Source organism: Loxodonta africana, chromosome 10 (assembly GCF_030014295.1).
Source record: "Loxodonta africana isolate mLoxAfr1 chromosome 10, mLoxAfr1.hap2, whole genome shotgun sequence".
NCBI classification, from domain to species: domain Eukaryota; kingdom Metazoa; phylum Chordata; class Mammalia; order Proboscidea; family Elephantidae; genus Loxodonta; species Loxodonta africana.
Genome location: NC_087351.1, coordinates 118,541,236 through 118,556,025, shown reverse-complemented (window position 1 = coordinate 118,556,025; position 14,790 = coordinate 118,541,236). Strand labels below are relative to the sequence as shown.

The 14,790-nt window shown below is 63.9% G+C and overlaps 1 protein-coding gene across 1 annotated transcript; it reads left to right on the top strand.

Moving 5' to 3' along the window:
• Positions 1-4,700: 4,700 nt before the first annotated feature.
• LOC135232493 (collagen alpha-1(III) chain-like) lies at positions 4,701-14,428 on the top strand. Its single transcript, XM_064291867.1, has 13 exons — positions 4,701-4,739; positions 5,737-5,925; positions 6,188-6,383; positions 6,476-6,623; positions 6,723-6,962; positions 7,409-7,582; positions 7,680-7,827; positions 8,371-8,781; positions 9,138-9,171; positions 10,985-11,779; positions 12,002-12,067; positions 13,694-13,776; positions 14,336-14,428. The coding sequence occupies exons 1-13, from the start codon at positions 4,701-4,703 to the stop codon at positions 14,426-14,428; spliced, it is 2,616 nt and encodes an 871-aa protein (XP_064147937.1).
• The last annotated feature ends 362 nt before the right edge of the window (positions 14,429-14,790 follow it).

The following is a 14,790-nucleotide window of genomic DNA, read 5'->3' as shown; positions in this document are numbered from 1 at the left end:
CCAGGTCAGAAGGAAGGCCAGGCTCCCAGTGCCGAGCTGGAGCTCCTACGTCCCCGAAGACAGGACGTGGCGCTGCCTGCAGAGCCTGGGGCCTCGGACAGTTACACTGCACACGGACACCACAGGCCTGAGGTGACGCTGCAGGAAGCAGGGTGTTCTCTGAGACCTCAGGCCACCCCTCCTGCCCCCGTGTGCCCAGTTGGAGGGGTTAGCGCTGGGCCTTTCCTGGGGCTGCCCACAGCCTCAAGAATGCTGGCCCACTCCCAGATGGAAGGCTGAGGCGGGGTGAGTCACGGGGTGAGACCAGGGCCTGTCGGGGGGATCCCTGCAGGCCTAGCCTTCTCTGGACCTTGGTTTGTCCACCTCGGGGTGGGTGGTGGACTGATGTCCCCAGCCCCTCCCTGCTCGGAGTACTACCCAAGTCATCACAGCCCCTCCAAGAGAACAGCCCCAGAGGGCGGGGGCCTGGCCCAGAGCATCCCAACAAACGCCTTTGCGGGGTGGGACATCCAGCTGCAGGGAGGAGGGGTGTGGTGGTGCATGGAGGGCACAGGGTGTGTGACCAAGGGGGCGGGGAGGGTGCTGACTGCGCAGCCAGGGCTGCCTTCAGCCTGGGATGGAGGCTTCGCTTCTGTTGTTGTCTAGGCCCCTCTCCCGGGGCCCTGGCTTGAAGCAAGGTCGACTGTACTGGCTACATCCAGGGCCCCTGCAGGCCAGGACACTGTCCCCAACCGCAGCCCCTGGGGATGGCCTCAAAGGTCAGGGGCCCCCAGGCTCTCCTGTGACCATGTATGGCTTGGGTCTTATATTTAGCGTCTGGGAACACTGCGTGGGGCCCTGGGGGAGGCCTGGCAAGGACATGGCTTCCTTTTGTGTGGTGCACAGGCCAGGTCCCGGTGCTCCCCCCCAATCCTCACCACTAGAGCCACCCTGCAAGGCAGGCGCCTCACACCCCCACTTGACAGGCGGGGAAACTGAGGCAGAACCCGGAAAGCCAGGTCACCTGTCCAAGGTCACACAACCACAGGGCCATGACTGGAACCCTCGTGGTGGCTCCAGAGTAGGGGGTCTAGGGCCAGAGGCACCATCTGAGGTCACAAAGGAGACAGTGGCTGAGAACCCAGGCGCCTGCCCGCCGCCTGTCTCCCGGCCCCCAGTACCCTTGTTCTTGCCCTTGGAGGCCCCGCCTGCTCTTTGCCCTGGGTGAGGGCCTTGGGACGTCCTTCCTGACATTCCTGGCCCCCTCCCCAGGCTGCCCAACTGAGAATAAGTCACAGGGCATCTTGGTGGCATCTTCTGTATCTGCAGTGGGTCCACGCCAGGGAGCCCAGCCCTGCCTTCTGTCCAGTGCCCTGAGCGGCCAGCAGGGTCCTTCCAGGGAGGGGGCCTGACGGGTGGAAAGACAGGGCTCTGATCTAGGTTTAGACCTTGCTCTGGCCAGGTCACTGGGCTCGTCATCCCTGTTTCCTCATTTCCTCCTCCTGAATCAGGCTGCTGCTCAGAGCATCCTAAAGGCCCCGTGGTCAGTGAGGGAGATGTCTGAGCATATAAGCAGCCCTCCCCAGGGGGCCCAAGGAGCCCTGGTGACACAGTAGTTAAAGTGCTTAGCTGCTAACTGAAAGGTCTGTGGTTCGAACCCACCAGCTGCTCTGCTTCTGTGAAGATCACAGCCATGGGACCCTATGGGGCAGGTCTACTCTGTCCTATAGGGTCACTATGAGTCAGAATCCACTGAGCAGCAACAGGTCTAGGGGGTCCGGCACCCTGGGTCCCCCTGCTGGGCCCTGTTGGGCCGAGAGCCTGGAGCCCTCCCCTCCACCCTCCTGGCCGTTAAGTGACCTTCCCGGAGCCTGGACCTCTGGGCCAGCCCTCACTCACCCAGATTCGCAAGACCTTCCGGCCACCTCTGTGCACCCACTCCAGGCTCTGCCTCACGCTGCTTCCAGCACTCTCCTGGTTCCTCATCCTTGCTGCCCGCTCAGTGCCCAGATGCCAGCTGAGGTCCTGGCCCCTCCTAGGCAGCCTCAGGCCCCCAAGGCCCTCTCACCACCATGAAGAGGAGGCAGATGGAGCTGTGCACACACTCCCGCCCACCTGGGTGCTGCTGCTTAAAGAGGCACTGGGACTGACCCACCCTTCCTCAAGCCCTGCCTTTTCTGGCCTGAGTGCTGCCCCCTTGGCACACGCTGAGTGGCCAGAGCAAGAGCTCTCCCAGGCCAGACATCTGCATCCAAAGTGTCCTCTCCAGCCAAGCACCCCAGAGCCCCTCGGTGCCGGAAAGCAACCTTCCTTTCAAAGGCGATCGATATCCCCGGGCTTCCGCTCCGCAGTTCCCAGGAAAGCCCACCACACAGCGAGGCCTGCTGATCCACACGGCTGGCCCCCTTCTGGCGCTGCCCACCCCCACGGCCCAGGCCAAGGGCTTGCTCCCCTGGAAGACCCCAATCTCCAGGGGCATCATTGCTCAGTAGGCCCTGGGCACCAAGCTCCCGGTCCTGGGGCTGGCTGCACAGGTCAGTCAGGCCCTCCGCGCACTGTCTGGGGTCCTGCTGGGGGCTGTGGATCCAGGCAGGGAGGCTCTAGCCGGGAAGGGGAGCTGGGCTGGTGGCAGAGCAGCTGAAGCAGGGTGCCCAGCTTTTCTCCCCTGATGCTCAGGCCCTGGAGCAGGGACATCTTTGCGGAAATGCTCCACCGCTCTGCCGGGGCACAGCAGGGAACCAGCATTTACTGACAGGCTAGCCACCGCTCTGGGGAAAGCACTTCCTGGTCCCCGCACAGCTCAGCGCCCTGTGAGCCTGTGCTCAGGGCAGGCTCCTGTCTGTCCTCGTCTGCGGTGACAGCACACAGTGGCGGAGGCAGTGGCACAGAACGGAACCGAACCAGCACCGGGTGGTACAAGCGGGCCTTCAGGAAACTGGCTGTTTTCAACACCGCCCCCTCAGGCTCCACCAGCCGTCCCCGACCTCCCCCACAGGCGCCCGGAGCTGGCGGGACTGGCGGGGCTCTGCCTCAAGTGGGCGGCCCGACCTGGGCGGGGCGCCCGACCTGGGCGTGGCGCCCGTGGGCGCGGGGCCGGGAACGCAAGAATTCGCCTCTGAGTTTCCTTGCAGCCTGCGCCTGCAGCAGAGCGGACCCTCTGAAGCTCCGCAGGGACCCAGTCTGTCGAGAAGACGTGTCCTATCAGCCCCCAGCAGTCTGCCCTGCCTGTACCGATGGAGCCATGCGGGCAGAGACATTTTACCGAGGAGATCCCAGGGCTGCATCCCACCACCAATGCCTCCCTTTAGCGCGCTTTCTTCTACTGGTTACCTGGGATCCGCTGGGCAGGGCCCTGCCTCCCCTCCAACGTGCTCCTGCTTGGGGGTCTGCCCTGGGAGCTGGGAAGGAGGGCCTGGGCCACCTCCCGGGGGCTCCTTGGCCCCCCGCCCGCACCTGGGCGGCCTGGCCCGGGAAGCTGGCAGCACCATCTGGGCGCCCACATGCCCAGGCAGCTGTGCTGACTCAAGGGAAGCCACCGCCCCCAGCCTGGCGGACGTCCGTTGAGCTGAGTGTGTGTGGTGTGTGGTGCTGGGGGGAAAAACTGAGTCTCCTACACTGCAGAATCCATCAGCACCGACCCCTGCTGTGCAGAGAAACTGGGCCAGAAAGAGCACCCAGAGCTGAGACTGCTGCCCGGAGGCCCCGTGCTGGGCGTGGGGGCAGATGAAGAGTCACACTGTGGGGGTCATCTAACCTCTCTGGGCCTCAGTGTCTGCATCCATTAAATGGGCATGACCAGTCACCACCTCGTGGGAGTCCAGGTGTGGGGCCCGGGTCCCAGCTTCTCAGCCAGTTCCACTGTGCCCGAGGATCCTATAGACACATTTGGGGACCTTTTCTGGTACAGGCCCCACTGTTAGGAGAGTCCATGTTGGGAGAGTAGGGGGCCCACCTGAAGGCCCGGGCCCTCCACGGTGGGAGGGAGCTGAGCCTTGAGCCTGGCATGCTGGGGGTGCTGCTTTCTGTACCCTGATCCCTACAAGGGATGCCAGGGGCCCAGGGGTTCTGGAGACCCCCAGGCACAGGCAGGGCCTGGGCAGACACAGGGTGGGCTCAGGGGTACCTGTGAGGGGACCGGCTACTGGGGTGGGAGGCAGCTTGGAGGTGGCCCTGCCAGCCTCAGACTGGGGTGCTCCTGGGCCTAGTACCAGCAAGGGTGGGGTGCAAAGGCGTGAGCTTGTGTTCCACGGGGTGGGTGGATAAAATGGCAGAAGCAGGATTCCGGAACCAGGAGGCAGGGGCTGCCACAATGTATTTTTAGCTTCTCTGTAAACCCAGATTTTTCCACTGCCTGGCAACCCTTGGATTTCCAGGACCGCCGTCCCGGCAGCTGCAGAGTCCTGGGGAGCCCAGGCCCTGTGTGTGGGAGGGACTGGAACTGAGCCTGCCCTCCTGTGGCCCCTCTATTGCCCGCCTCCAAGAATCTTCTCTTGGGCCACCAGTATGGCTACCATCTTCCCCACCAGGCCCTGGAGGGGGGAACGACAGGAGCCCGAGTCACAGCCCCATCAGGAGCGCTGTGTGTCCAGTAATGGCAGGGTGGGCTGCCGTGGCCAGCACACAAGTCGCCTACCGGGAGGCTGGTGACACCCAAGATGCTCACAGCAGATCGGTGGGACAGGACACCAAGTCACACCACTGTGATCTCAACCCCAGAAAGCATGACGGGCCTGGCCTGTAACAGCAGCTGCATCTGGAAGGTGGGATGAATACCGTCATTTTCATAATTAGAAAAAAAGAAAGCATAAAATGACTAAGACCAACCCCATCTGATGCAGGGAGCTGTGGCTCCGAGGGGTCCCGCCACCTGCTTAGGGAACCAGGGAGCAGAGGGTGAAGCTGGGAGCCCTCCTGCCAATGGACAGAGGCTGGCGGCTGGGTTGCCAAGGCCCTGGGGTCTGCAGGCACCCTTAGCACTGGCTCAGCTAGGGGGCAGGGGACTGCTGGTCATTGGGGTCAGGCCAGGGCTTGGCTCACTGTGTCCCCCGGGGCATTCGTGCTCGCTGGATCCCTTACAGACCTGCCCTCCAGGGAGATGAAGAGGTACCTCAGGAAGCCACAAAGGAGTGCAGGGTGGACTCAGGCAGACAAGAAATGCTTGTTGGAGCAGTGTGGGGGTTGGGGTGTGCTGTGTGTATGCCTGGGTTTCCGTGAATCAGTGGGGGTGGTCTCCAAGTCCCTCCCCAAGTGGATCAGCTCACTGGGATGCTCAGAGTAGGGGCCGGCAGGAAGAAAGGAGGTGCTCTTGCCAGTAAGCCGGGGCTTTCTCTTCCACTTGTGCTGGCCCTGCCCTGCCACCCGAGGGCCCTCCCTGCACAAAGAGCAAGGGCCTGGCCACCTCTGACATTCTCGGGTTCTGGTCTGGGGTCTGGATCTCCGTCCCCTGCCCCACCTGCCCTGCGGTGCTGGCCCCTTGTCTCACGTGGCTGAACTCAGGCAATCGGACAGCAACGTGTAGTGGGGCCCAGGTTTGGAGACGCCGTGATGTTGGTGTTGGGGCGACGGAGGGAAGGGGACTTGCTGGGCCCCACAGGGAGCAGGCAGACAGCAGCACTGGGACCAGGGTGGGTCACCGCAGGCCAGCCCCCCGCTGCAGTGTCCCCCGGGGTTTTGCTGGGCAGTAGAGGGCAGGGAGGCAGCTGCACAGGACCTCAGGTGCACCACAGTCCCCTCTGCCTGGGTTCTCTCCCCCTCCAGGAGGCCCCCTCCCCATGCTGTTTCCAGAAGAGGCCTCTCCCAGCAGTGGGGCCCTCAGCACAGGCTCATGCTAGTCCTGGAGGTGGGACCCGAAGCCCCAGGATCCCCTCAGCAGCCCCTCCTGGGGCTGGGACACCCAGGTCCGTCTTGGGGCTGCATAAGCCCCTCAAATTTGGACAGGTCCAGACAGTGGGCGGGGAGGCCACCCCACTCTGGGGCTGGCTGGGGCAGGGTGTCCAGCTGGGACACCGGGGTCAGTTCCAGGTTGCCATGTGTCCTCTGGGCCTTGGTGTCACCCCTCCTGGGACACAAGGGCTGCCGATGGCTGCCCCAAGTCAGGCCCCAGTGGTCCCTGCCCCCACTGGGTCCCACTCTGAGGATGCTTCCCAGGAGAGGGAGAACAAAGGCAGATTGAAGGCAGGGGGAGGCCACTGCCTGTTTGTCCTGGCAGTGCCAGGGGCTGCAGCCAGTGCCCGGGGGGGCGGGTACTTGGCCTTCAGCCCTGGCTGAGACCCCTGAGAGGGTTGGAGTCAGTTCTGACCCAGAGACCTCAATGAGCCTGGTTCCGCCGCTGACCAGCCATGTGCCCGTGGGCAACCACAGAACCCCGGGCCCTGGTTCTGGGTACAAGTGGGGACAGCAGCTCAGTGCCAACCCCACAGCCGGCTGAGCACCACCTGGCCCCATGACCACGTGTAAAGTGCTGTGCCTGTCACCACCCCAGCCCCCGCACCCTCAGCTCCAGGCTGCCAGTGCCAGGAAGCCCGTCAGGCCCGACTGGGCCAGCCAGATCAGCAGTGTCGGCACAAACTGCTGTGTGGCATTCCTCGCTGGGATGCCAAGGGCACTGGGCCTGTGGATTCCCTGCCCGCGCCCCCCCCCCCCAGGTGGCCCCTGGGAAAGCCAGGCCCTGTCGTGGACGCTGAAATGCACAGAGTGCTCTGGCTCTGGGCTGGCTGACCTACCTGGCCCTGCACCTCCGCCAGCGCCCCCCCCAGCTCCCACTCCCTCACCTCCCCCGAAGGATGTGCCTCCCATCTGGCCTCTGCTCTGCTCTCCTGCCCACCACCCTGTCTGTCACTCCTGCAGCTGGCCGCCCTGCCTGCCAAGCCTGCTCTCCTCTCCCCTGGCAGCCCTAGCAAGGCGGAGTGGGGGGCCCTGGGCATGGAAGCACTAGCCAGGGGACGGGGGTACCCAGATGGGCAGGTGGAGCCCACAGCAGGCAGGTCAGATCAGGCTTCCAAGGAGCTACCATTCTTGGGCCGCTCACATCTGTGGGTGTGTGCATGTATGTGCATATATGTGGGCACCTGTGTGCACCTACATGTGTGTGCATGTTCATGTGCATGTTCGTGTATGTGCGTGTGTGTGCTTGGGTGCGTGCTCCTGCTGCCCCAGGAGGATTGGGAGGAGGCAGAGATGGGGGCATAGACAGGTTGGGGAGGCAGCCCCTGTGCCCTGCATCTCAGGTGAAGAGCAGATGTCTGTCCCCCTGTTGTGCGCAGGTGACAGTGCTGAGCAGTGCTTGCAGTGGGAACAGGACACAGGGACAGAATGGGGGGGCTGCACACCAAGGCCACATCCTGGGATCTGCACGGAGAGACTGAGGCCACACCCTAGGGACCCCGCACAGACGGGGAGACTGAGGCCACGTCCTGGCAACCCCGCACAGATGGGGAGACCGAGGCCATGTCCAGGGACCCTACACAGATGGGGAGACCGAGGCCACGTCCCGGGGACCCCGCACAGATGGGGAGACTGAGGCCACGTCCCGGGGACCCCGCACAGATGAGGAGACTGAGGCCACGTCCCGGGGACCCCGCACAGATGTGGAGACCGAGGCCACGTCCTGGCGACCCCACACAGATGGGGAGACCGAGGACATGTCCAGGGACCCTACACAGATGGGGAGACCGAGGCCGTGTCCCGGGGACCCTGCACAGATGGGGAGACCAAGGCCACGTCCCGGGGACCCGCTGTCCCCACGACAAGCGGCAGAGCTGCAGCCCTGGCACGGCACCACATTTGTCCCCTCCCACCTGTCCAGGGCTCCCCCATCTGGCTGTGTCCATGCTGGGGGAAGGTGTTACAGTGAGGGGCTGGGCTCAGCCCACCGCAGCTGAGTGGGGGCTCAGAGGCAAAGCAGGAACCTTCTTGGCCAGCAGCCAGGGGCCAGACCACCCACACTGTGTCCAGCTAGAGCCGGGTGCCTGGCACCCTTCCCTCCCCTGACCCACTGTGTCCTGGGTTAGGCCTCAATGCTCCCAGACCAATAGCCCCATCTACAAAATGGGAGGCAAAGAGCTGGACCCAAGTTTGTGTCCTGGCTGTCCTCCCAGCCATCGAGGCCTGTACCCCTATTTGTCTGTGGGATCCGTGCCCCCCTTGCCCCCGTGTCCCCTCACCATTCTGCATGGACAGGAAGGTGGGGTGGGGAATTCTTTCTGAGAGAGAGGGGCTGGGGCTGAGAGCTCAAAGGCTGGGCAAAGCCCACTTGTCTCTCTCTGGATCCCTCACTTCTCCAAGAGGGGTGCAGCTGGGAAAGCTGTAGGAGTGAGGGAGGGGCTGGCGGGAGAGTGGTGCACGGGGGAAGTGGCCGTGGCCCTCACTGAGCACATGGCTTTTCTGTCCTAGATGGTGCTGAGAAGGGGCCTTCACTTCAGTGACCCCTCCCAGGCTGAGATTCCCCCTACCAATCCAGGGCCCAGGACAGGAGGCCTGCGGGCAGCCATGTGTGTGCCGAGGGTGGCTGGGCGCATGGCCCTCCCTACTCTGAGCCCCAGCTCCAGCTGCCTGACAGGGACAGAGCCGTCCTGTTCTGGGCCCGGTGCCTGCTTCCCCAGTTCCTGCACCACGAGGCTGGCCTGGCAGAGATGCCCACCTACCTGCCTGCTGCACCCACAGCTATGTGCTAACGATGGCTCTAATCCTGAGCCCCAAGTCCAGGGCCTTCTGTTTGCCCAGCGTGGGCTGGGCGTGGCCCACACACTCAGTGACCAACCAGCTGTCACCAAGCTGCCCCCTGGGCCCCCCGTGCGTGCCAGGGTACGACTGTGCTCCACAGGGTTTTCAGTGGCTGAGTTTTGGGAAGTAGGTCACGGGGGCTTTCTTCCAAGGTACCTCCGGGTAGACTCAAACATCCACCCTTTTAGTTAGCAGCCGAGCATGGTAACTGTTTGCACCACCACGGAGTCCCCAACACACAGTATGAACTTTATAGACGCCACCCACAAGAATGAGCAATGCTGGTTCTATGACCAAACGGTTTTGTGCCTCAGTTTCCTCATCTGTACAATGGATGCTAACTGCAGGGTCCACACTGCACAGGGTAGGGGCTCATGGGCATGTGCAGGCTGGTTCCCGCATTCATTCCTTCACTCATTCACTCATCCAATACACAGACCGTTCAGGGCGCTGTGGTCGAGGCAGGCTCGGGTGCCGCTCTCGGGAGCTGACCTTTCCCCAGCTGAGCGGAGACCTGAGCGACACCCCCGTCTCAGTTCCCTGTGCAATCACACCCCTTTTAAGAGCTGTAAAAGGAAGACAAGCCTCCGGCCTGCCTGCCTGGAGAGGAGATTACCACTGAAGAACCTTCCAGACCACCACGTGGCCACCCAGCTGCGGGGCTGACCCACACTGTCTCAGGACTCCGCTGTGGGATGTTCAGCGTGGGCAGCACCCTCCTCGCAACGGTTGGGGAGGTGGGGGCTCCCTAACAGGAAGCTCTGTGGCTGGACCCTGTTCTCACAACTGCAGTAATGGGGAGCCCCCCCATACACCACCTCCTTAGCACCAGGTTGAGACCTGCCTCCTTGTCCTTGTCCTTGGCACCCCCAGGCCTGGCTCCTGCCTCCCAAGCCCCCAAGCCTCCCAGCCGTCCCGCCTTGTCTTCCCCAGACATGCTACCCTCTGCTCTCCTGCAACAGGCAGGAGGCCTTTCCTGGATGGCCCTGCCCACTGGGCCATAAGCCATGCACACATTAGGCACCTGCTGTGTGCAAGACCCCAGTGCGGGAGGAGTCAGGCCCCACCCCTTAGACTATGGGGGGCGCTTCACTTCCCACTTCCTCCTCTGGGCACTCCAAAGGGCCTGGCGTTAGTGCTTACCTCAGGAGCCCCAGCATCCCTGCGCAGAGCCCACGTTGAGGGCTTGCACCAGGCCAAGGGCCTGCACCAGGCCAGGTGCACGGTGCCTGGCACTCCCAGGCAGTACCCCCTTTGGGCTCGCCCCCACCCCATCACTCCCTAGCTACCATCCACCCCTCCCACAGCCCCGACCCCACTAACTGCAGCCCTGGAAGACAAATCACTTTGACGGAAGGAGACAGGAATCTATTTAAAGCAGGACTCCCAGGTCCCGGAATGCGGGGTGCTCACAATTAGCTCCGACAGCCTGTCAGCACCTCCACAAAGAGGGGGCCCTCACCTGACGTTAATCCCTGCTGCTCAGGGGGCCCTCCTGGGAAGGAGCCAAGCCCTCAGCCCGAGGACACCTGGTCACCTCACCCCATTCTCTGCTGTGACGTCCTTGGTCCAGTCTCGGGGGTGGGGGGCAGGGCCTGGGCACTGGTTGGCACCCACCTGGCCCCAGGAGGGGCTTCTGTGCCAACATGGCTTTTTAAGCAGATGTCGCTGTGGACCTGGTGGGGCTGGGGTGGTGTGACACTCCAGACTCGGGACTAGAACCAAATGCTGAGTTTTGCTCTGCTAGCCGCTGCAACATCTGCCCCCTGAGGGCCCCTGCCTCAGGTGCCGCCCCCCACATCTCAGGTGTCCCCCCGAGGGGTTTAGGGCACCTGCTCCAGGTCCCCACCCTGGTAGGGCGATAGGGAGGTGGGAAACAGCCACTGCTGCATCCACTCCTGAGCCACTGTCCCCACCCCTCAGCACAGATGGGGAAACTGAGGCCAGGAGCGCAGGATCCTGCCCAGGCCGCACTGTGGAGGGAGCCCGGCAGGGCTGGTGGAAGGGGGTCAGCTCTTCCTGGGTGGGCCTGACCTATGGCCAGTTGTGGTTTCTGCCCCAGGCGGGGTCACAGCTATCTTTGACACTCTGACTCCTGGCCTATCTGGCAGGGGTGGGGCCCAAACACTGGTTTCAGTGGAGGCCTAGGACCGTCAGTCTGGGGCCCTGGGCCAATCGGCTGCAGAAGGCCAGGCAGACAGGCAGCTGGGGGGCTGAGAGGACGCACAGCTTCACACCCCAAGACCCCTATCTGGGGTCCTGATCACTCCTTGGGTCACCCCAGGAAGGGGGTCCACAGGTGGAGTTGGTGCCGGCGTTCCCCTGCCCCTGGCCTGCCAGTCCCACGCAGAAGAAACAGAGCAAGGTGGGGGGCTCGGTCCCCAGGCCTCGCCAGGCGCTTTCCAACCAGCAAACCCTGTGCGCCCACCTGCGCGCGGGCAGCTCGAGACCCAGCGTCCTGGGCAGGGCGCCACCGGGCCACGGACCCGAAGCCGAAGTTTATTTTCCCAACTGCGGCTGATTCATGCCCAGGATGCCGCAGCCGCGAGGCGGGAGCACGGGAGCTCTTCCGGCCAGGCCGCCCCTCTGCTCAACACCCGCGGGCGGGGCGCGCAGCCGGCGGGGCGCAGGGCGGCCTGGGATCCCTGCCTGGGAACCGGGGTCCCCGCCCGCAGCCACCCCGCGCCCCCCGCCCCAGCCCCGTCCGCGCTCACCCGCCCGGACTCAGTTTCCCCCGGGGCTCCTGGTCGGCCCAGAGGCGGACTTACCGGGCAGGGGCGGCGGCCGGAGAGCGGGGGCGCGGCGGCGCTGTGCGCGGGGCGGGGGCTGCGGTACCCGGCGCTCCGCACGGCTCGGGCTGGGGCTCCGGCTGGGGCTCTGGCTCGGTCCCGGGCTTGGGGCTCTGGCTGGGGCTCGGTCCCGGGCTTGGGGCTCTGGCTGGGGCTCGGTCCCGGGCTTGGGGCTCTGGCTCGGGGCTGGGACTGGGGCTCGGGCTCCAGCTCCCGGCGGCAGCGGGCGGGGCGGGGCGCGGTGCCACCTCCTCTCCCTTCAGCTCCGCCCTCCCCGCCGGGAGGCCCACGTGGGGCCGGGCGCGCCCGGGGGTGGCCCCGCCCGCTCTGGCCGGAGGCTGGGAAATGTTAAGGGGTTTCCCACGTTCCTAAACCACCCAGCGTGGACAGGGCACTGGAGCGGGGTGTGGGAAACGTCTGGAAGCCATCCCCCCACCCCAGATCTCACCGTGCTTCCTCCTGTCCCTGCGCTCTACCTGCCCCCCCCCCCACTGTCCCGACACCTACTCCAGGTCCCCCCACTGGCAGCGAGCCAGCCTCGGACAGGATCACCTTTTTGGGGCCCCGAAGTCCGGCAGGTGTGACGGGCCTCCCTGTGCCCTGTACCCTTCACGAGACACGCTGTCCCAGGCTGCCAGATCCGGTTCCCACCTCTCGGGGTCCCTCATGGCGGCTGATCTTTCGGTCTGTCTTCTGGGTGGACAGGGTCCCCACCAACCAAGCCAGTCTGTGTCAGCTCCTCCCAGCAGCGTCCGGGACCCGGATGGGGTCTCAGTGGGCTCTGGGAAGCCTGGGCTTTGGGCTGCGCTGCCCCTCCCCAGCAGACAGAGGGTGGTGGGGGCCCTCTGCTGCCCCTTCTTCCTGTCCTGCCCCATCTCTGCTGCCAGTCTGGGAAACCCTCCTGCTCGCGTCCCCACATTGTCCCGCACATTGCCCAGTGTAAGCTCAGGAAACCTGGCTGCTTGGATGGAGGGAACCAGGCCCCAGTGTGTGGAGGTCCCTCCTGACAGCCAACTCTCAGTCAGCGCCTCAGGAAGCAGATTGAACCTGCCTGGGTGGGGGTGAGGGTGGCATGGTGGCTTGGGGAGCACGGTGGAGGCAGGCAGGCCTCTGTTGAGCCCCATTTTGATTGGGGGAGACACAGCTCCCTTCCCCAGGACCTCGGTTTGGATGTTACCCTGCCTCAGTTTCCACAACTGTAAAATGGAACAGAAAGTGCCTTAAAGGTTGTCCTAAGGGTCAGATGAAGAAACATGAATAGAAGCTGTCCACTCTGGTTCTGTCTTCTGACAAAGCTCTGTTGACAGCCTGCCACAGGGGAGTTTGGGGACACATGGAGGGTGGGTTGGTGGATTCATGGGGAGGGGCTGGGGCCCGGGAAAGGGCGCTCTGACCCTTCACACCGGGTCCAGGTGGCATCTTGGCCTTGGGCCAGCCTTCAGTCTGGTGCCAGTGCGTGTTTCTTGAGCCTCAGTGTGCCTGTGGTGTGTGGGGGAGTCTGCGATGGCCACCCTGTGCACTCCTGCCAGGAGCTCGCCTGAGGCTCACCGGGAGCCTGCCCAGGCCAGGAGTCTCCTCGGACCGGCCCCAGTCCAGGAGTGGCCCCTGAGTGCAGCTGAGCCTGGAGCCAGCCATGGCAGCATGACTCACTGCCCTTGGACACCCCAGCCCTCAGAAGTGTGAACGTAGGGCTGCCCTGGACAGCAGGCTGGCCATTCTTGGAATGCACCAAGTGGCCACTCCCCACCACTCCTTGCCCCTCCCCAACCTCAGAGCAGATGGGGCCCTACCCTGGGCTTCAGCCTCTCCCAGGTCCCAACTAGCGTCCTGCCAGCCATCTGAAGGTGGGCTTAGGCAGGGCTGATTCACCTCTGCCTGTATGGGCGCCAGCTGTGGTCAGTGGGTGTGTTTTGTTGACCCATCAGGTGGAGGAATGCGAGAGAAAGGTGGAGTGTGACCTTCCAGCCTTCTGTCCTTAGAGCTGTGTCCAGGACGCCCCCACCAGCCCTCACACCTGGACCAAGCATTGGTTCAGTGAAGGCTGATGTGTGCCCCAGGACCTGTATTTTAGCCCGCTTTCCAGGCCCTTCTGTGGCAGAGTCAGGCGTGAAGATGAATGACAGGAGGCAGGGAGGAGGCCAGGCCAAACACCCCAGGGCCAGCACCTGTCCAGGCCTTCTCACTTGTTTTCCTGCTACGGCCAGGTGGCCCAGGGACAGGGGGCCGCAGTCCAAGCTCCTGGGGAGACGTCATGGAGGAGGCACCCAAGCTGGACCCTGAGGGCTGGGTCAGCCACCTCAGGCCAGCAGAGTGTCCCTGGTGGGTGTACTTGGGTCAGTAGGGCAGAGGCTGGAGAAGTTCTTGGGGCCCGAGGAGTCTGTGTGTGCATGTGTGTCTGTGTGCATGTGTGAGTCTGTGCATAGGTGACTGTGGTCTGTATATGTGTCTGTGTGTGTGCGTGAGTGTGTGAGTGTGTGCGAAAGTGTGTGCGTGTGTCAGGGTATGCATGAGTGTGTGTGTGTATGCATGAGTGTGAATATGTATGTGTGAGTGTGTGTGTGGTGGACAGCTGGGGTCAGAGGTCTGGCAGGGTGTGGATATGGTACGGGTCTCAGGGGCCTTCCCCCCAGGCAGTGGCAGGGCTAGGGCCCACCCTGTACTGGACCGTGAGTCTCAGCCTTGTCTGGCCCACACGCCTCACCTGCTGATTTTCTGAGACATGCAGGGGCCCTCCTCCCTGGCTGCCAGACTCCACCCTTCCACCCTGCCCCACTTGGAGCTTGTTTTTTCCTGTCCCTGCTGTTGCCGGGAGGACTGACCCAGCCTCAGAAACTTGCCTCCTGCAGCCACTGCCCGGCACAGATGGCCTGTCTGACTTCGGGAAGCCCTTCTGGAAGCCAGGGCCCACCGGGGAGCTCCTGTCCTGCGGCCTGTCCTGAGAGCTGGGGTGCACACAAGGACACACAAGGACGCACACACCCAAACACAAGGACATGCAAGCACACACTGGTACACCAACACGTGACTGCCCCAAGGTCCCAATACACACAGTGGGGCACGTCCACCCGCGACAACACAGCACCCCGCCCTGCACACCCTTTGGGCCTGCAGAGAGCTCACCAGGAGCTCTGCTGGGAAGTGGGAACAAGAAGTAGAACGAGAGAGGCTTTGGCTGCCAGATGGAGCTCTGCTGGGGGGAGGCAGGAGGCGTGGGTGCTTCCAGGAGAGAAGGCTCCCCAGCGCCATGTGTAACTCGTGGTGCAGGGCCAGGACACCCCTGAGTGCAGTAGCAGGAGTCCAC